Raw genomic sequence first — 22,632 nt, forward strand, 5'->3', positions numbered from 1 at the left:
AAGTTAGTCAGAAGGGATAAAGAAGGTCATTTCATACTGCTTAAGGGAAGCATAAATCAGCAAGATATAACAATCATAAACATCTATGCCCCAAACAGTGGCTCATCTATGTATGTCAAACAAATCCTTCTCAATTTCAGAAACCAAATAGACCACAACACAATAATACTAGGTGATTTTAACACGCCTCTCTCACCACTGGACAGATCTTCCAGACAAAAATTGAGCAAAGAAACCATAGATCTCAACAACACAATCAATAATTTAGACTTAACGGACATTTATAGAATATTCCATCCAACCAAGAGTGAATACACTTTCTTCTCAGCAGCACATGGATCCTTCTCTAAAATAGACCATATATTATGCCACAAAGCTAATGTTAGCAAATACAAGAAGATAGAGACACTAGCATGTATTCTATCAGATCATAATGGATTGAAGTTAGAAATAAATGAAAGAGTAAAACACAGAAACTATTCCAACATCTGGAGATTAAACAATATGCTATTATATGATGAATGGATAACAGAAGATATTAGGAAGGAAATTAAAAAATTCTTAGAGGTAAATGAGAACAAAGAAACATCATATCAAAACCTCTGGGACACTATGAAAGCAGTACTTAGAGGGAAATTTATTTCATGGAGCGCATTTAATAAAAGAAGTAAAACTCAACAAATAAACAACCTAACACTACAGCTCAAAGCCTTAGAAAAAGAAGAACAGAACAGCACCAAAAGTAGTAGAAGACAGGAAATTGTTAAACTCAGAGCTGAAATCAATGAAATTGAAACAAAAGAAACAATACAAAAAATTGACAAAATAAATAGTTGGTTCTTCGAAAAAATAAACAAAATTGATAAACCTTTAGCCACACTAACAAAGAGAAGACGAGAGAAAACCCAAATCACTAAAATTCGGAATGAACAAGGAAATATCACTACAGACAGGATGGAAATACAAAACATAATTAGAAGCTATTTTGAAAATCTATACTCCAACAAAATAGAAAATTTCGAAGACATCAACAGGTTTCTAGAGACATATGAATTGCCTAAACTGAATGAGGAGGACATAAACAATTTAAATAGACCAATTTCAAGTACTGAAATAGAAGAAGTCATCAAAAGCCTACCAACAAAGAAAAGTCCGGGACCAGATGGGTTCTCAGCCGAGTTCTACAAAACCTTTAAGGAAGAGCTCATTCCAATACTTCTCAAAGTATTCCATAAAATAGAAGAGGAGGGAACCCTCCCAAACTCATTCTATGAAGCCAATATCACACTGATACCTAAACCAGACAGAGACTCATCAAGGAAAGAAAATTTCAGACCAATATCCTTAATGAACATCGACGCAAAAATTCTCAACAAAATTTTAGCAAATCGCATACAAAAACATATTAAAAAGATAGTGCACCATGATCAAGTGGGTTTCATCCCAGGGATGCAAGGTTGGTTCAACATCAGGAAATCAATAAACGTAATTCACCATATTAATAGACTTAAAGTCAAGAATCACATGATTATTTCAATAGATGCAGAAAAAGCATTTGATAAAATACAGCACCCCTTCATGCTCAAAACACTAGAAAAAATAGGGATAGTGGGAACATTCCTTAATATTGTAAAGGCCATTTATGCTAAGCCCATGGCTAATATCATTCTAAATGGTGAAAAACTGAAAGCATTCCCCCTAAAAACTGGAACAAGGCAGGGATGCCCTCTTTCACCACTTCTATTCAACATCGTTCTTGAGACTCTGGCCAGAGCAATTAGACAAACCAAAGAAATTAAAGGGATACGAATTGGAAAAGAAGAACTCAAACTATCCCTGTTCGCTGATGACATGATTATATATTTAGAGGAACCTGGAAATTCCACCAGAAAACTCTTAGAACTCATAAGTGATTTCAGTAAAGTAGCAGGTTACAAGATCAATGCCCATAAATCCAACGCATTTTTATACATAAGTGATGAATCTTCAGAAAGAGAAATTAGGAAAACTACCCCATTCACAATAGCCTCGAAAAAAATAAAATACTTGGGAATCAATCTCACAAAAGAGGTGAAAGACCTCTACAATGAGAACTATACAACACTAAAGAAAGAAATTAAAGAACACCTTAGAAGATGGAAAGATCTTCCATGTTCTTGGATAGGAAGAATTAATATTGTCAAAATGGCCATACTACCTAAAGTGCTATACAAATTCAATGCAATTCCAATTAAAATCCCAATGACGTACCTTACAGAAATAGAGCAGGCAATTATGAAATTCATCTGGAAGAATAAGAAACCCAGAATAGCTAAAGCAATTCTTAGCAGGAAGAGTGAAACAGGGGGTATTGCAATACCAGATCTTCAACTCTACTACAAAGCAATAGTAACAAAAATGGCATGGTATTGGTACCAAAATAGAAAGGTAGATCAATGGTACAGAATAGAGGACACGGACACAAACCCAATAAATACAATTTTCTCATACTAGACAAAGGGGCCAAAAATATGCAATGGAGAAAAGATAGCCTCTTCAACAAATGGTGCTGGGAGAATTGGAAATCCATATGCAACAGAATGAAACTAAACCCATATCTCTCACCATGCACGAAACTAAACTCAAAATGGATTAAGGACCTCGGAATCAGACCAGAGACCCTGCAGATTATAGAAGAAAAAGTAGGTCCAAATCTTCATCTTGTTGGTCTAGGACCAGACTTCCTTAACAGGACTCCCATAGCACAAGAAATAAAAGCTCGAATCAACCACTGGGATAGATTCAAACTAAAAAGCTTTCTCTCAGCAAAGGAAACTATCAGCAACGCGAAGAAAGAGCCTACAGAGTGGGAGAATATCTTTGCCAATCATACTTCAGATAGAGCACTAATCTCCAGAATCTATAAAGAACTCAAAAAACTCTACTCCAAGAATTCAAACAGTCCAGTCAACAAATGGGCTAAGGAAATGAATAGACACTTCACAGAAGAAGATCTACAAGCAATCAACAAACATGGAAAAATGTTCAACATCTCTAGTAATAAGAGAAATGCAAATCAAAACCACCCTAAGGTTCCATCTCACCCCAATTAGAATGGCGATTATCAAGAATACGAGCAACAACAGGTGTTGGCGAGGATGTGGGGAGAAAGGTACACTCATACACTGCTGGTGGGGCTGCAAATTAGTGCAGCCGCTATGGAAAGCAGTGTGGAGATTCCTTAGAAAACTTGGAATGGAACCACCATTTGACCCAGCTATCCCACTCCTTGGCCTATACCCAAAGGACTTAAAATCTGCATACTACAGAAATACAGCCACATCAATGTTCATAGCTGCTCAATTCACAATAGCCAGACTGTGGAACCAACCTAGATGCCCTTCAATTGATGAGTGGATAAAGAAACTGTGGTATATATATACTATGGAATATTACTCAGCCATAAAGAATGATAAAATTATGACATTTGCAGGCAAATGGATGAAATTGGAGAATATCATGCTAAGTGAGATAAGCCAATCTCAAAAAGCCAAAGGACGAATGATATCGCTAATAAGTGGAGGTTGACACATAATGGGGGGGAGGGAAGGGTTAGAGTTAGGGTTAGGGAGGGGGGCAAGTATGGAGGAAGGAACTACTGTATAGAGGGTAAAGAGGGGTGGGAGGGGTGGGGGGAAGGGAAAAAAATAACAGAATGAATCAAACAACATTGCTCTATGTAAATTTATGATTACACAAATGGTATGCCTTTACGCCATGTACAAACAGAGAAACAACATGTATCCCATTTGTTTACAATAAAAAAAAAAATAAAAAAAAAAAAAAAAAAAAAAAAACATTAACTGCTGACGAACCTTTACTTACTGTATGCAGCGCTGAGAATTGAACCCAGTGCCTCACGCGTGCAAGGCATGCGCTCTGCCGCTGAGCCACAGCCCCCGCCCTCACCGCCTTCATTTAATCATGCCTTCCCTCATGCTGCGGCTCTTCTCATCCCATCCTATATAGAGCTCACGCTCTGAAAGCTAAGTGACTGGACCATGGTGACAGGAGAACAGGGACTTGGTTGGGGTGCAAACCCCTTGGTCCTCTTTTTGTTCAGTTACAGACCGGTACGTGGTAGGTGCGCCCTAAGTTGCTGGGTAGGTTCGTGCTAAGCCCACTCCTTGCTCTCTGCCTTTGGCGGGCCTTCCTTTCACTAACATGCTCCATGAGGTGAAGCCAAAAGAGTAGCCGCGGAACAACAGCACTAGAAGGTGGGTGTCTCGCAAGAAAAGGGCTCCTTTTGCCTTCTCTCAACACTATTGCGGCTGCGCGGGCAGCCCGCGGCCCTCACTCAAGATGGCAGGAGCTGCGTCAGCAGCCTTCTGCCCTTTTCCATCATGGCGGCGGTCGGACCCGCCTCCCTGGGCACCCGTGTCATGTGACCCACACAATGGCTGGGAGCCCGCACCAGGCTTCCCGGCAACGCCGAGCCAAAGTCATGACGGCCGCCGCGGGTTCGGCGGGCCCTGTCGCGGTGCCCCTGATACTGTGCGCACTGCTGGCGCCCAGTGCCGCGTACGTGCTCGACGACTCCGACGGGCTGGGCCGGGAGTTCGACGGCATCGGCGCTGTCAGCGGCGGCGGGGTGAGCGGCAGGTGGCGGGAAGCGCGGGGGACGCCGGCGACCGCCGGGACTTGCCCCAGCCCACGAGCCCTGCGGCGCCGCCCCGCACCGGGAAGCCGGTTCGCAGGCTCCGCTCCCCGCGGCCTGGCTGCGGACCCGGGCGGCCGGTGCGGAGCGGGGCTCCTTTAGGATGAACCTCAGGGGCACTTAGGTTGAGGAATCAAGTCCGCGGAGGTCCAGGGGGTGTGACAGGTCTGTCCTCGCCGCTCTCGGTCGCCCCGGGAAGGGCCGGGGCCGCCTGGCGCCAAAGGGAGTACCCCAGCGGGGTGCGCCGGCGCCCGCTGCTCCTTTGGGGGAGTCGGTGGACCGGGAGGCGGAAGCCCCGCTCCGTAGTGCGGGCTATGGCGACCCCTTTCTGAGGGTTTTTATTTGGAGGCACCTCTGTTTATCTCTAGGAAGATGCGAGGCAGAACTAGCTGGGACCTTTTTCGTTTGCTTTGGTGGGAGGCCGCGAGCCCACCGTGGTCTAGGGTTGTTACGGTCGCCCCGTCCACCCCCGGAGGGCTTGGCACCAGGGTGGACCATCCCCGAAGCCGGGGTCTCTGTGTCTTGCCCATGGTTATTTCTGTGAGCGGGGAGGAGGGAGATGTTGGCGCTTCACTCTCGGGGCGCATAAGAATCGCCGGGCGTGCTGTTAAAACCTAGATTGCCTTCCGCAGTCTGACCTTGTTGTTCTGGAGCAACGGGAGACTCTTCATTTTAACCAGTTCACCAGTTAATTATCAGAATAGGTGTTGGGAGACAATGATCCTAATTCACACATCTCAGGAGATTTTTAAAAATTAATTTTAAAAATTGAAACTCTGGAGAGGATATGGGGTAAAAGGAATCCTTATACACTGTTGGTGGGAATGTAAGTTAGTAAGCCACCATGGACATCAATGTGGAGGGTCCTTAAAAGATAAAAATGGAACTACCATATGATCCATCCATACTGCTCCTGGGTATAACCCGAAGGGATTAAAGTCACCTTACTGTAGAGGTGTCTGCATACTCATGTTTGTGGTGGCACAATTCACAATAACCAAATCCTGGAGTCAGCCTCAGTGCCTGTCAACAGAAGAATGGATAAAGAGAGTGTGGTATATAGACACAATGGAGTATTATTTAGTCATAAGGAAGAACAAAATCATGTCATTTGTAGGAAAATGGATGGAACTGAAGATCATAATGTTTAGCAAAATAAGCCAGACCAGAAAGACAAGTGTCTCATATTTCTAACCTCGTGTGAAATCTAGGAGGATAAACAAACTACGCCCACAAACAACGACGACAAAACACGTGACGTCAAAGTTGTAGGGAGACTGTTAGAGAAGAGGAAGGGGATTTGAAGAGTAAGTGAGGGTACTGGAGGGTAGTTTTAATCAAAGTATGTTATGTTATGTATGAAAATGCCACAGTGATACCCATTATCCTGTGTAATTAAAACACTAATAAATAATGATTTAAAATTTCACAGTAGTTTTAGATTTACAGAAAATTATGAAGACAATATAGGGTTCTTATATACTAGTAGCCAGTATCCCTTATTAACATCCCATGTTAGAAGGGTTACTTTTGTCATAACCAATATTGATAAATTTTCCTTCTTTCAGATTTCCTTAATTTTCACCAAATGCCCTTTTTCTGTCCCAGAATTTCATTCGTTGGTTTGTATTTTTGGTCTTCTCTTGGTGAAGGCAGTGGGATGAGTTATTTTTATGAGGGCATTCCATGGGATTTATTTGAAAGGAAACAGGAAGGTAATTGTAGCTTTGGGTGTAATTGTGAATGGGCACAGCTGGTCATTTCTGAGTTCTCTGGACATGCCAACAAGGTGGCTTCTAAGCCTAGGAGCTTTCTTCAGTGGCATGATTGTTCTTGGTGCCTAATAATATTTACTTATCTCATCACATACTCTTTGTAACTTTTGCTTCTGTTTTGCCTCCTGCCATTGTAACTTTTGGGCTCTTGGGAACCAGGCATTCAAGACCTTTGAATGCTGCCAGACCTTTGGATGAGATAGGTGTTTTTGTTTTGTTTTTTCTTATACCCTTGATCACATCTAGGGCTCATTTTATTTGCAAATGTTGAGACTGAGCTCTTAAACTTCTGGTTTTGTTGGGTTGAGTCAGATGGGAACTTCCATCTTTAAATTCAACCCAGAACAAGCTTGGATGCTTGCTTGCTGTATGGGGGACCCAGACTGTAGAATGATCAGAAATCTTACCTTCAGCTTGGGGAAAAATCATTTTCTTAATTCTACCGCTCCCTCTTGATTTTTGCACTTTTCAGTGGGTCCTGATGCATATTTCTGGGGGAACCTGTGGGTTCATGAACTAATTGTTCTTCACTGTTGTCATTCTCCTTTTTTATTTTTCTGGTCCACACCTGAAATAGCCAATATTTTATAACAAGGCCTTGATCTTTCCTTCTGATACCTTTATTTCTGTTATTAAATCTATTGTATAACCTTATTGAAAAATGGAAGTGTTTGATTCTATTATGTTTATCTCATCTTAAAATCATTAAAATGAGAATCATTTCATAACCCAGAATAAGAAACTCTGATAATCTGATAAAGTATTCATGTTATTAGTGTCTCTAAGTATATAGTACATTTCTCATCTTAAAAGATCAATAAATAATGAACGTGAATGGTCACACTACTATGTGTACATACCAGTTCAAGCTTTTTTTTTTTTTTTTTTTTTTTTTTTTTTTTGTGGAATCCTTGGTACCTGGCATGGTTTGTGGGCATGTTTAGAATGCTCTCATTGAATCTTCAGATCATAGGGAAGGCATTTTGCTGCAGTTGTTAAGAATGTGGGCTTGAGAGGGTTTTGGGATATGTGCTGGAATCTGCCACTCACGCTGTGGCCTTGGCAGGTTACTTAACGTCTCTGCTTCATTTTCTTTTCTGGGGCTACAGTGATACCTGTCTGGTATGAGCATTGTGAGGACAGATAATATGTGTTTAGGATGACAGTCTGGCACATGGTTAATTTTGGTTAATATCAAGTTTTAGGGATTAGGATGGAGGAAATTATTTCAAGTCTTTGAATGTAGAAATGTTTATCTCAAGGCTTCTTCCTGGTCTTGTGAAAAGCTTCAGGCCTTTTTCAAGCAGTGTGATCAGCAATTTGGAAATATATTATTGCTTGATGGTTAGTGCATTTCATCATTTGGTTATGTTGCCTTTGACTAATGCTTTTGTGTTGCAATAGCATAATAATATGGTGTGTTTTTCTAAGGCTGATACTTTTTGTGTTAATGGAAAGAATATATACAGACCAAAATAACCCCAAACAGCAAAATTCACAGTTCTACTGGCATAATACAAGGTGTGAAGGTTTGTTTACTAGGGTCAAGAATAAGTTAGTGTGCTCTTACGGTGTTCATTCATGTAAAGAGTACCAGCTTTAGCATTTGAGCCTCTGCTATGCTGTGAACTCTTTGAAAGCAATATATTTTAAAAGAAATTTGTATATACAATGCCTGCCATTTTTTGAGAGCTTCTATCTCCTGGTAACTTTGCTAATTTTTTTATGGACATCTTATTTTAGTCTTACAACAGCTGATGAATAATTATAATGATTTGCTTACAATCATATGGCTTGTAAATGATAGGGTCAGGGTGCAAACTTTGTTTGACTCAGAGCCTGCTCCATTATGTTGCCTGTACCAGTGCAACAACAACAAAAAAGCTAGTAAGGAAATGTTAATTGAATAGCACAGGATGAGGATACCAACTTGGGTAAGACAGTCTGTGTCCTCAAGGAATTTAGAGGTGAGACAGCAAAGTAAAGCAGCGATTAGGTGCAGAGTTAGAATTATGGTAGAGATACAAACCTTGTGCCAAGGGTGCTTGCAGGAGAGGTACTTACACCAAGTCAGTGGGGAGATACAGAAGGTGAGCTGAAAGCCAAAGGATGAATTTGGAGTTTCCCCAGTGAGGGAACAGGGTGTATTCTGGGCAGTAAGAAACAAAAAAGTAGTTTGATATGTCTGGATAGAACATGTGAGAGTGATCAGGGCAAAATGTTAGAATTAAAGTCCAAATAACGAAGAGATTTGGGTGTAAAACTGAACAGTTCTGAACTTTATCCTAAAAGCTAGTGGGAAGGGGGTGTTGTTAGCAGGTTTAAACAGAGTAGATTCATGATTTGGGGAGCATAAGTAGTGTGGAGGGTAGAATACAGGGAGAAGATGGGAAGCTAGAGATCATTTACACTATCCTAATAAGTGAGGAGGGCCTAGGTTAGATGTGGGGGTGGCGGCAGGAAGAGTAGGAGATAGATTTAAGAGACATTAAGGACATCTTGGTGACTGCAGATGGATGGGAGGTTTGATGAATGGTTGATCCTAGGTTTTTGGTATAGGAAGATGTTCTGCAGTAAGAAAGGAAATGTAGGAGGAGGGGCAGATCTAGGACAAGTGCTGTGTTTGGTCTGGATGTACGGAGCTATGAGATGGATCTTCAGTTCAGTGGCAGGGACTGGGGAGGTTCTGGATGTGAAGAGAATAAATACGGGCACTACTGAATGTCAGTGGTAGCATTTGTGAGAAGGTAGAATGGAAGGCTGAACCCCATAAAAGTCAAGTGTCTTGTCGCTGTTAGAGACCTGGCAAGGTATCAGCATTTTGAACCTAGGTCTGTCCAGCTTCTAAGCCAAGGGACATGTTACTGTTTCATGCTGAAAATCTACCTCTTTTATTTCTCTTGCTTATATTGCCTCCTAAAGAATAGATTTTGGGTCAGATAGTGTTTTTGTGCTTTCTTTTTTCAAGCAGTCTTCTGCCATGGTCTAGGTGTGGCCATGTATAGCCCCTGCACTTTCTGTATATGTCTTTCCATTCTTTCCGATGCCAATCTTTTGTGAGGATTCCTTAATCTGCATGGCTTGGGGAATCCTTGTGTAGTCATTTGTAAGAGAAGCAGATGAACTTAGAAAGGATGAGTAAAGTAGTGCTTTCTTTCAGCATTGCTGCCTATAATAATTTCCTGCAGGACCTTGAGGGTGAAGCTATCTGAGATTCATCCTGCTCATCTTAGCCTGGCCATATTGTTGACAAATGGTCTTAAGATACAAAGTCCAAGTTTCAAGATAAGTTTACAGTCATGATTTCACCAGTAGCCTTAGTAAGCTACTTCCCAGCCAATCCTTGTGTCCCAGCAGAAGAGAACCTTTTGGCTGTTGGGAAAATGACAGCCCTGCTTGTCCAATGACTGGCAAAGCTAGACCAGGCAAAGCCAGATCAAGCAAGCGACCTGGGAATGACTTTCCACACCTCCATCTTTCCCATGAGCTGGCTAAGCAGGAGCATGCCAGGGGGGCTTACATGTGCATTATAGACGAGAATTCATGGTTGGATTTATTTTTTTTCACATTTTTGGCTATTTTTTTTTTTCAGGCAACCTCCCGACTTCTAGTAAATTACCCAGAGCCCTATCGTTCTGAAATATTGGATTATCTCTTTAAGGTAATGAAAAAATAATTATTTAATGGACCTGTGATGTTTTAGAAAGTGTATGGTGGATTTCAGCCATAAAACTGTATCAGTTTCACAGTTCTAGGTTTTGAAAAAATATATGGCAAGTTCCTTTTAGAATGAGCTTCCATTTGAAGCTATGCTTTTGTTTTCTCATCTATAAAATGAAAGGTAGTTACTAGTAATTGTCTTGAGGTTTCACATGATGAAGCAGTGTTAATACTGTTATTTCTTTCCACAGCCAAATTTTGGTGCCTCTTTGCATATTCTAAAAGTTGAAATAGGTGGTGATGGGCAAACAACAGGTAGGAGTATTTGGGAAATAGGATCCCCCACCCCCCGACATTTTAATTTATACTTAACCTTGTGGACGGTGATTTCAAAATATAAATACCAGATTTTTTGAGGTTGATTATTGCTTAGTAGATTGTTTCTTATTTTTCCTTTTTTTTTATCTGTAATTATTAAAAAATATAGAAATGGGAATTTTTCAAAATAGTATTCAGAATTTAAATTGCTTATTTAGTCAAAGTAATCAGTAGTAAACAAATCCATAGTTTTCTAAAAACTATATACATTAGTGGGAAACAGGGCAGTTTAAAATTTTATGGAGAATTTAATAAAGAAAGATTTTAATTTTTGTATAGGACGTGTAAGATGTAAGATGTTATTAACTTTAAAAATATGCCTTAAAATTATAAGCTATCTGTATTTTAGAGGTATAGCCTTTTTCCTTTTAAAAACAAAACTGTGTTTAACCACTAAGTCTTCAGTCTTCATAGTCACTATTTTGATTGGCTTTGTGGAATACCTGTGGTCAATCAGAAGTTTATAGGACTCTGGTTTTCAGGAAGAAGGAAAAATTATTCTCTCAATGATTAGATATACCTTACTCTTTATGGGTCTGATTATATTTAACTCTTTCTGCTAGTGATTTGGAAGTCATTTTTTAAAACAGATATCTCTGTGTGGTGGTGTTAGTATTTATGTTTAAAGGGAAAACTGGAAATCAAAATCAAAAGAAAATTCCCATAACAGAAAGTTTTCCCAAGAGATTGTAAGAGAATGTGTATTTGATCGTCAAAACCTTCTAGGCAGAACTGATAATGACTGGCTAACTTCATTTGCTGAAGCTAAATTAGAGGTAGAAAAATATATGCAAGCAGTTTTTGTGAATTATGGTGTTTGCCTTTAATGGGCCTGTGTCCTACTCGTAAGGCCCTACCTGACAAGGTACATCTGAAGCATGGGGACATATGAGGACTTTGATGAACGTTACCTACCTCTGTGCTTAAAATTACCTCAACTAACTATGAATGTTAGTATAGAATTTTGTTATTGTTATAATGGGGACATGGACTCCTCCTTTCTCTTTTCTTGAAATTCTTACTCGTGATGTGGAGTATAAGATCTGGGTCTCAGGAGCATAGGGATTCACATCCACAATTGAGAGGCTGGAAGTTGAGGTAATGTGAACTTGAAGTTGGACATGGGGATTTGAAAACCTTAGAGAAATCAAAAGCTTAGCAGAATATAGTCCTAGGACTTTTCAGTTATACAAAGTAATGACATTTCTCTTATTGCTGTTCTTCATAGAAAGTTGTAGTTTTATAATAATGCCCTTAGTGTTTAGAATAGTGAAACAGGATGAAATAATGTGCTTTGGTCATTGTGTTATTGTGACAAAATACCCAAGGGAAAAAAAACTTAAAAGAGGGAATATTTATTTTGGCCCAGGGTTTCACAGTTTAGTCCATGGCTGACTGACATTGTTTTGGGCCTGGTATGAGACCGATCATTATGGTTGAAGGGCTTGGCATGGGGAAGCTGCTCAGCTCATGATAGCCAGGAAATAGAAAAAGAGGCCAGGAACAAGATATACCTATTCAGGGGACACCTCCAGTGACCTACTGTGTTCAACTAGGCCCTGCTTTCTACAGTTTTTATCGCCTCAAGTAGTTTATTCAATGATGAACCCATAAGTGGATCGATTCATTGACAAGGTCAGAGCCCTCATGGCCCAGTTATTTCCCCAAAGCCCACCTCTGAACATTGCTGCATTGGGGACTAAGCTTTCAACATAGGAGGCTTTGGGGGACATTGCAGATCCAAACCATAGTAGCCTCCATCTTCAAGTTAAGTAAAATTTTTCTTATTTGCCCAGCTTCCAGATTGGAACTGGAGTACTACTTTTGTGAAGTGTATATGTGTAAATGGCCCAAGAAACGCAATTCGTGATGCATTTCCCTTTTCTTTTGCTCTCCTATTCAGATGGTACTGAACCCTCCCACATGCATTATACACTAGATGAGAATTATTTCCGAGGATACGAGTGGTGGTTAATGGAGGAAGCTAAGAAGAGGAACCCTAATATTATACTTATAGGTAAGAAGTGCAGTGCTTCTGCTGTTTCTTCTCCTTTCACTTTTAATTATAAACCATGTTGATACAGTATGCTAATATTGAAATACTAATAAAGTTAATTTACCAGTATGCTATTAATAGCAAATTATTTTTATCTGCCCTTGTATGTTATGTCAGGTTTTTGTAATGCCTCTGGAATAAGTTGTTACTTTTCTCATTTTATAGAAGAAGCAGTGGGCATTTAGATCATGCCACTGACCCAAGGTCATAGATACTTAATGGCAAGGTCAGGTTTAGAACTTAATTCCATTTCTTTTCTGGGTTGCTAAACTTTTTTTTTTTTTTTTAACGATAATGTCAAGTTTAATCTGCCAAATATACAAGTTGAATTTGTGGAGCATGTTTTGCCTGGGTGCTGCACAGTAAACAGAGGTTTTCGTTGAAATGATCGATGGGTAGGGTTAAAAATGGGCACTAGCCCTTGGCCAGATGGGTGGGAATGAGGCGGGGAAGGGCAGAAGAGAGGCGTCAGAGGGGACTGGCCAGGGATGAGCCATGACCCTCAGGGACCCAGGAGCACAGGCTCCCAGATAACAGCCTCTCTGAGTGAGCACCCAGGCAACACAGACTGGGGCTGGTTGTCACAAACTTATCAGCAGCTTGCCCTGGCACGACCACCGACTAACGTGCACTCTACCGGACAAACGGAAGCTCTTCTTACCCCACCTCCCAGGCGCCCCCCGTCCCCCAACCAGGGTTCTGAATTCTAAAAACAGCAAAAACATTCAAATGGTTACATATGAAATGCTGTCCTGCATCTTTCTGTCTCAAAGATAGCAGCTGCCCCCTCCCCCCGAGCCCCCCACATCCCCCCAAACGATTTCTGTGCCAAGATGAAGAGGAGGCCCCAGGCCGTGGGGGGCTCCTGGCCGCGAGGGGCTGCTGCAGTGGCACCAGGGCGCAGGGCAGGTGGCACAGCAGGGGTCCTGGCGGCACGGCCCAGCCCCTGGCCTCTCCTCCATGGCCGTGCTTACTTATTCAGTGAGAGCGACTGCATCCGTTTTCCTGACAAAGTCGCATCGTCTTTTGCTTTCCTCTCCTCTTCTTTCTTCCTTGCCGCCTCTTCCCGCTGTTTCCGGATGATGGCCAGCCGGGCAAGGTCAGCCTTGGCCTGCTCTGTCTTCCCAGCTAAATGCATTTTCATGTAGCGCTCTTTTGCTTTCTGCTTCTCTATTTCTTCTCGTTCTCTCCTTGACAGCTCTTTTGGCCCATCCAGATCCAGCTGCGTGACCTTTTTGGTTGTCTGTGCCACCCGGTTGGGGTTCTCAATGTCGATGAGCCCTTCTACGCCTTTGCGCTTTTGCTGGTAGTCATCATCTTCATCCTCACTCTCATCTGAGTCTAGAGATTTCTTCTCCTTTTTGGGGTCACCTGCAGCCCCATCACCACCTTCTTCTTGTTCCTCTTCTTCCCTGGCCTTCTGCTTTTCAGCCTGGAGCTGGGCATCGATCTCCTCTGGGCTCGTATACTGTCTTGCCCGGCCTTTGTGGCCTCCCTTTCTCCCTCCTTTAGGCATTGCGGCTCCGGAGGCTGCGGCGGCGGCGCCTCGAACTGACACCGGAACCGGAAATCTGGGTTGCTAAACTTAACTTGACAAAATTTCTCATTAAAATTTGTAAAAGGGCAATATTTTTTAAAAAATTATATATTAAGTGCAGTAATAGATCCCATTTTTTTGAAGAGGTACATATAAGAACATTTTTGTTTGTTTTAAACCCCAGGGCTATGCAGATCGCTCTTTCAGGGACCAAGGATACTGAGTAATCCAAACCCCAATTATCGCCCATGTGGACGCAGGTTCTTAGTGTCAGGTGGTTGGGTAATTGCTCAGTGGGAGTGTGTTCATTTCACAGTTCTGTGGCAATGCATGCAGAACCTCTGAAGTGTCTCAGACATCCAGAGTGGTGGCATCTTTTCATTATTTGAAATGAATTTGGTATTTTAAAAAAATTTTTTCAGACTGCATTTTGATTCATTATTTTGAAAGGAGTTTATGTTCCAATCAAGTTAAGTGAAAAGATCTGTTTTAATGACTAGATTTCAAGTTATTTAAAAAAAATTTTTCTCCACAAATTCAAGGAAAAGAATGTTATTTTCTAAACAAAATAAGCGAGGAGTGAATGTGTTCCTTCAAATGGACTTTTGTGAGAAATTCCAGAGATGTTTTGAGCAATAAAAGCAGCATTGAATTGAACACATATCTTCCCACTGGGCTGTTTCCAAGGTCAAACCTCATTTGAATGTAGAAAATCTGGCATGTCAACTATGTCCCAACAAAAACTCACACACCATGGGATTTCAGTTTATATTTAGCATTTCATTGTTTTAAATGTTCCATTATTTTAATGTCACACTTTTTATGTAATGTACTTAGTTTAGAAAAGTAGCATTTTGTCATTTTGATTTCATTTTTTCCCCTCTAAGTGGTGAACTAGATTGGTAATATATTTAACAGCTAAGGATCTTAACTGTTAAGCTTATTTTAACATGTTAGTAACCAAGTTAGGATTTACAGCTGAAATCAGGGCTTTTCTACTATTCTGAGTTTTTTTGTTTTTTGTTTTTTTTGGTGGTGCTGGGGATTGAACTCAGGGCCCTGTGCCTGCAAGGCAAGCACTTTACCAACTGAGCCATCATCTCCCCAGCCCCCTATTCTTAGTTTTTAACTTAATGAATAAAATTATTGCAAGAATATGGACTTACTTGATATATATCATTTAACAAAGATGTATTTTCCTATTGAGTCAATGGCATTTACATTGATACCAGGACAAATTAGTTTTCTAAATTTGATTGCCTGATCTGTTAATATTTTAAATAGCCTTAAATTGTAAAAGTATGTGCTTGTGAATGTGACATGTGTATTACACTTACCTGATAGGGGTCGTTTAGTATAACTTCTTAGAACTTGTAGATCTGACCTCAGAGAACAGAAATTTAACATTGAATATCCTAATGTAGAGTGGAAATGTTAAGTTAAAATGTTGTACATGTCTATTAGTGAGTGTCTTTGAGAGAAGGCATTTATTATTTGTTTTTACTTCATTTTCTGGAAAGAATTTTTGGAATTATGGGATCTGACTGTAGGAGTCCTAAGAAATTAGTGTCCACAGATTGGAAGAAATTTTAAGAGTTTGTTTTTGGTATATAACCTTTCCTTTTGGTCAGATGAGTAATGTCCTTTAGTCACTGGAGAAGAGATTTCTTCAGATAAGGGTCCAAGGAGTTCCCAGAGGATGGGGGGCACTCAATTCAGGACCAGTGTGGTTCTTGATAAATGTGATGGAAAAGAATTTCAGCACTAGCCAGACAAAGGCAGACAGAGGTTTATTTAGGAAAGCAGATACACATTCAAGAGAGAATGCAGGTAGTGAGAAGCGGCCCTGACTTGGGCTTGGGATCCAATATTTATAGGACTGTATCAGGGACCAGACTGGAGGTGGATCCAGGGTGGAGTTACACAATATTTTCCTACACTTGTGATTTTCCCTCATTTTACAAGGGCATGGGCCAGAGTTTACAACTGTGTTTTCTGCTTCTCAATGGCTTGAGGGTATTTCCCTTGATTCCATATTTTTTTCTCCTCATCCTAAATTTCTATCTCATTCCCCCCACTGAGACTTTGATCCCTTAATCTTAAGGGTTGACGAGGGGTGAAGATCTGTCTTCTATGGCTGCTTCAGACTGGTAAGGAGTGATGACCCTGCCTAGTCAGGGATCAAAGTCTCATCCTGACTATTTTGTTAGAGATAGATGTTGGTTTTAATTGCAGGGATGTGTTGCTATTCTTGTGTTGCCATCCTCTTAACATGGAATTGTAATCTGGAAGATACAAGCTTTATTCGATTAAAAAGACCCAGACTGAACAATAGGAACAGAAGTGTAGTTACCAGAGATCCGAACTGTAGAAAAAACCAAGTGAAGTTAGGTAGGTAAGAGTTAATAGCTTTATTTGCCTGTATGTATCTCAGGATCTGGGTTTTTTTTTAAGCTTGTCTGTTAGATCAGAAAAATTAACTTAGGGAAAACATCATTTTAGCAGTCTTCTGATTGTTATCAGACACTCATTAATGACTTCTTTTTCTATATCCTTTGCTTACTTTTGGTAAGGCTGCTGCAACTGTACATCAGGTTACCTTTGGGCTGGGGATGTGGCTCAGTGGTGGTGCTCTCACTCGCCTAGCATGTGTGGGGCCCTGGGTTCGATCCTCAGCACCTCATAAAAATAAAGGTATTGTGTCCACCTACAACTAAAAAATTAAAAGTAAAATAAAATAAAATAAAAAAATAAAATAAAGGATAATTCTTTTTTAATGTCCATTTGTGATCATTCTTTAGTTATACTTTCCTGCCAGGTGTTTAAGACCAAGTTGGTCAAAATTTGGCCTTGTTCCTATCTACTGTTGGGGTCAGCTGAGATGTGTCACTTTTGGGAGCTTGTGGGAAACCTCATGGCTCTTTTGGCCTTCCTCTACCAGTTGTGCTATCTGCCAGGATAGGTCAGGGTCTTGCTGACCATGTGTGGCTTCCCTTGGAAGCAACAGGGACATTTCCCTCCCTAATGGCCTTCCTCTTTTCAGAATGTGCACTGGTTTGCTTCCTGTTCTCTAGGGTCCTTTTGATCCCCTCAATTGGGAGGTCAAGTGATTCACCCAGAGTTACAGGACACTTAGAGCAGTCCCATTGGTCCCCTGGGTCCTAGCTGCATTAGAGGGCAAGAACCAAAATACTGGCTATTGCTTTCCTGGCCCTTTTACTTCCTTTCCTTTGGTTCCCAAATTTTGGGTTTTAAAATATCCAGCAGGTCTGTTTACTTTGATGTCCTTAATTTCATAGTTTATCCCTTCCATTTAATTGGGGTTAGTATTAGTACTGGAAGTTAACCTTATATCCTATTCTGTCCTATAGGTGATGGGTTATCATCTCAAATTAACTCAGGTGTCCTTTTAAAGAAGAATTTAGAACCCATAGTGTAGGCTAACTATAATCACAGGTCTGCATAGGTTAGCAACCCTGACACAAATCAAAATATAACTTTAAATTTCTTGTATGTTTAGGAAACACTGTTGATAATCAGAAATAAATATATTATCTGATGTATAAATGCATCTTATTTCTATAATACAAATGTTAACATAGCACTTAGACAAAGCTTGGACAAACATATTTAGTTCCATACCTACAACTTCTTTACATCTCTTTCCTAGTTGCTGACCCTTTCTTAAATTTACATTCTGAAACAACCTTATGAAATTTCTGATTTTTACCCCCAATTATTCCTCTTAATAAGATGAAATGCTTTGTGTTATTTACAGTACTTCATTTGAAACACAGCTGGAACTTTTTGTACTCTTTGTATATAGAATTACTCCTGTTAGAATTTTAACTCTTAATATTCTTGCTTTCAGTGAAGACTCAGAAACAAAATAATCTTAAACTCTTCTTATTTACCAATTTATAAAAACACATTTAATAGACTCAAATATATATGTATGCATATATATGTACACGTATATATTCCCTTATAGAAGAAATCAAGAGTACTTGAATCTATATTTAGTAGTTGATGTTTTAGTATTTTGACTTTGCAAAATTAATCAGGTGTCTCCTCTAACAAACACATTTATGAAGATTAATTCCACTGATGTTAAATCTAATCAATTTTTAACTGTTAACTTTAAGTTACCCATGAAAACCAGGATATCAGTCAGGTGTAGTTAACAGTGTCAGGTGTAGTTAACAGTGTAAGCCTTCTTTTCCCTGCTGAAGAAAAATCCTAGAAGCAATGGACATTATACTTCAGACAGTTTTTAGAAGTCAATATTCTATTGATTACCTGACTACTTAGAAAAAAGTGTGGGTTAATAATTTAAAAAACATCTTTGCTCTTATCTGTTTAACTGATGTAAATGGGACTTTTTCCTTAAAGGTCTAAGTCATGTGAACTAAAATGTATTTGGGTCCATTCTTTATTTAAAAAGTTTAACTTATGAGTGGTCATTTATCTATATGCTAATTTTGGTACCATGTAAATGATATACAAAGATACATATATAGACACACATATAACACACAGGTATGCACAAATATACATAAAAAACAAACTGAAACAAAGATTTTTGAGCTTTCCTTTGAATAATTGACTTTTTAATAAAGACAGCAGGAAGAACAGATAGAGGGCAAAAAAACAAACAGAAACCCTCTGTAGACAAAACAAGACTAATCAGAACAATATATATTAATTTGGGCATGCAGGATCAAGTGCAAATTCACCACAAAAACAAATGACCTATTAAAAAAAAAAAAAGAAAATCTCACACGTAGGGCACTTGACCATTTCCCTCCCCTCTTCATTTTGTAAAACCAGTCTCTTAAGGTGTTTGTGTTTCCCTTTGAGACCATTATGTTATTCTCTCAGCTGGTAGTCATACCAGGTTTGATGTAGAAAATTATCAGGCAGTTCCTTGTTTTCAACTGTAAATGGATTGTCCCCTGGTGTTATTTTTGAGGCTAAGGCTCTCCTCTGAACAAAACAAAACAAAACAAAACACAAATGAAAGTGAACAGACCACGGGCACCTATGCCAACGACACTGTCTTTAGCTAGGAGATGTCTCCCCGACCCTGGAGCCTCTCGTGGTCAGCAGTTCCCACCCCTCCTTCCATGACCTCTGGACTTACCTGCTGCCTTACCAGTGTGGTCCTAACTTCTGTTCTCCTTCATGGGTGGCCATGAAAAAGGTGCAAGCCTCTGGACTATCCACCCGACCATGTGACTTATTATCCTGGGAGACCATGAAACCCTTAGACGCCTTTCTTGTAATAACTCCTGGTCTGTCTGCCTTAAGCCTGTCATTAATGAACTTGATAGCGGTGATGGGGAGAATTGGCCTCACTGAGAAGGGAGCGCACTAGCCGTTTCACTGATAACTATTTAATGTAAGGGAGGACATTTGCCAGTTAACTGTGCCTTTACAATTTGTCTTACATGTTCTCTTTGTCCTTTTGGGTCCTCATACTCACAGGACCATGATTTTAAATCATGCTCCTCAATTTGAAGTGGGAGGCAAGCCTGTCAGTGCTCTGGATGATATCCCCAATAGAGAAAATAAATAAAGAGTTTGACTCCTGAACTAGGAGAGACAAGGGCGAAATTTACTCTAAACGAATGAGACAGAACTTCTGGTCTTTTTTTCCTGCCACGTGAGGGGAGTGCAGAAGAAAAGGTGTCTTGTGAGAGCCTAGAGGCAGTCTCATTTCAAAGCTAGAGGAGCTCTATCATGGCGGTCTCTCACAGAGGATCCCTAAGAGGTAGATACCAGGGACAGACTTGGGGTAGAAGCATTTCAGAAGAGGGAGGGACTGCTCCGCTCATGCTCTGGGCTCTGGGGATTAATGGGCCACCTCCTTCCCAAAGGCCTCAGATCAGACTAATACTTCATCTCAGGATCCAAGAGTCACTGGCACCCTCCACCATCAGGCAGAGTAGATCAGAAAGAAAAGACAGTGGTTAATATTTGGTAACCCTGAGGGCTGTTGGTGTCAGACTTGTACATGAGACCTTCATGCAGCACTGGGGTGTGGCCCCGGTCAGCTGCCTTTAGTTGTCTCAGGCCTTCCTCTGTCCCATGCACCATCTTCCTCTCACAGGACACTGAAGCAAGTCAGGACTGACATTCCCAACACCTGGGTGAAAGGGAGATCTGCACAGCTGGGAATGGCTGGGGCGAGGTCTGTCAATCACGTCTGGACACCGAATCAATGGTTCAGGTGGCCACTTGTTTGTCCATGAGATAAATCCATGTCAGCCATCACCACTGTTTATTCTCACTTTTTAAGAACCTTTTTAAGGGGAAGATCTTTCTCTTTTCTTTAGTCTCAAGTGAGTTCGAGAGTTAGCCCCGAGTAGTCACTTAAGATTACAACCTTTGAACAATTAGTCATTTTTAAAGACAGTTTGAGGAAAGTGGGAGGCCCAAATAATCAAATCTCTGCCCATTTTTCCCATTTACAGACCAAGTCTCCATTCTCTAATTTATATTGGGACCCAGTCATGTTACAGAAATAAAAAGGGAACTGATTTAAGTCCTCTGTCTTAAACTTAACTTTAATTATTTAATATGTACCCAAGGGGTGAGTTCTCAGGGATATAGATTAAATTACCCATAATCTCTAATGTAGGTTTCTGAAAAGAAAAAGAAAAGAAAAAACAAAAACAAAAAAAAACAAAACCAAAAAAAGCCAGCCTCAGGGTACTCTTGGAGTCCCCAACCAGGATCAGACTATTTTAAAAGTCTGCCCCTTACAGTATCTTTGGGATATATTCTATGTGTCCCCATCAGGATCAGACCTCCCAGTCTGTCCAACAATGTAGTCTCTGGGGTACTCATTAAGTCCCCAGCTGGGATTGAACCTTTAAGTCTGTCCCAAATGATCTGTGGTACGAGCATCCTTGTCCACATTAAGCAGTTTTCAGGGTGCTTGATAGCCCCTACCTAGACCTTGAGAAAATAAATAAGAAAAAAATCCTTAAAAAAAAGGTTCCTGGGCCGGGGAGATAGCTCAGTCAGTAGAGTGCTTGCCTTGCAAGCACAAGGCCCTGGGTTCAATCCCTGGCACCGCAAAAAAAAAAAAAAAAAAAAAGGTTCCTGAGATCTCAAGTAATCTAGGTGCACCCAAAAATTTACAATTTCTTCTTATTTTAAATAGCGAGGGCACAAAAACCTCGTAGAGAGCTTAGAGGCACTTTGGAATAGGACAAAGTCAGGTGAATTTTAATTAGAAATTTGTTCAAGCAGCAGGGGTCTACGCTGTGATTTGAACATGACCCTCACTGTCCTGCCAACCCGTTAGCGCGTTCGCCTGTTAACTGAAAGGTCGGTGGTCGAGCCCACCCAGGGAGGTGCTGTGGCTGCTGCCACTTATTTTAAAACTGACATTTTTTCTTTTTTCTTCCCCTCCCTAATTAAGGGGGAAGTGAGATTGACAATTTCCCACCCTGCACTGAGTTATTTGTCTGGCTCACTGACCATGTGAATGAAGGGATCTAGAGTTTAGGGTGGTTCCCACAGGCCTGAGAAACCGTTGTCTCTCAGGGGCACACATAAACCTCGACTCCTGACAGGGCACAGCCTTGCATCACCTTTTTACAAGTCCCCTGTTTCCCTGGCAGTGAGAACTGTAACCTCTAGGATAGAACAGTTTAGCTGGGGCAGGTAAGTGAGACTGTGCAAAGAGAGTTTGGAAAGGGAGCGAGGGAGGCCTGGCCACGAGGTGTCCCTCAGAACTTAAAAGTCAGAGCTAAAACTTAGGCTGGGAGATTTATAGCAGAAGCTTAGAGTTAGATTGGCCACTGAGGGTCTAACATGGTGATAATGGAGGTAGCTGCTTTGTCCTGTCAAGGCCAGGTCCCTCCAAGAATATGTCTTGGGTGAACCCCACATTTGGCAAAATGAAGGGGTGCTCAAGACTGGGAGACCAATCCTTCATATGCATCTTCCAAATGAGCAATTTACGTTCCCTCTTGTCCTGAGTTGAGCTCCCCCGCTTATCTCAGGAACTGGGTATGTTGGCCTAAGGGACTCTCTTGTCTTCTGTGCTTTTATAAACAAGCACTCATCTTCTTAAGGGAAAAAGCGTTTTTTGGTTTAGTAAGAGGAAAAGTAAGAATATCACCATTTAAGTCCCATAGAGGTTGAAAAACCTGTTGTTTTCCACTGTGCAGCATAAGAGAAAGAGCTTTAAAAAGGACCCCTGAGCTCCCTGGTTTGAGTTCAAAGACTCTTATTAGATCTTAGAACTAACTGTGTCAGCTGCCACCTTACTGCCACTTAAATCTACGTGGCCTGGGGGCATTTCCCAGCCACCTAGGAAGGGGAGTCATGGCAAATGAGGTGGAGTAAGATTAGGCTCTCTGGTGTTGAAAGTGGAAGAAGGAGAGGGAAAGGGAAAGGGGGAGGGAGAGGGAGAGGGAGAGGAGAGGGAGAGGTTTATAGCTACAGAACTAATGGAATAGTCATAGTCAAGACAAAATATTTGATAACACTTACCAAAGTCGATGCCTCTGAA

General features: G+C 40.8%; 2 protein-coding genes across 2 annotated transcripts in view; one reads left to right on the forward strand and one right to left on the reverse strand.

Annotated features, from left to right (window-relative positions):
- Positions 1–4,413: 4,413 nt before the first annotated feature.
- The window catches only part of GALC (galactosylceramidase), a 74,920-nt gene continuing 56,701 nt past the window's right edge, over positions 4,414–22,632 (forward strand). The window contains 4 exon segments of the mRNA XM_079128983.1: positions 4,414–4,630; positions 10,064–10,132; positions 10,383–10,446; positions 12,413–12,526. Coding sequence (XP_078985109.1) covers positions 4,436–4,630; positions 10,064–10,132; positions 10,383–10,446; positions 12,413–12,526 — 442 coding nt within the window. The 5' untranslated portion in view covers positions 4,414–4,435.
- On the reverse strand, positions 13,361–14,130 carry LOC306654928 (28 kDa heat- and acid-stable phosphoprotein). The gene has a single exon (XM_079128979.1). The coding sequence runs from the start codon at positions 14,079–14,081 to the stop codon at positions 13,536–13,538; it is 546 nt and encodes a 181-aa protein (XP_078985105.1). The 5' UTR covers positions 14,082–14,130; the 3' UTR covers positions 13,361–13,535.

The sequence above is a fragment of the Sciurus vulgaris genome (genome assembly GCF_902686455.1).
Source record: "Sciurus vulgaris genome assembly, chromosome: 2".
NCBI classification, from domain to species: Eukaryota; Metazoa; Chordata; class Mammalia; order Rodentia; family Sciuridae; genus Sciurus; species Sciurus vulgaris.

Bases quoted from the DNA above. Each gene is read 5' to 3' on its own strand.
- LOC306654928 (XM_079128979.1), bottom strand. From the start codon at position 14,081: ATGCCTAAAGGAGGGAGAAAGGGAGGCCACAAAGGCCGGGCAAGACAG.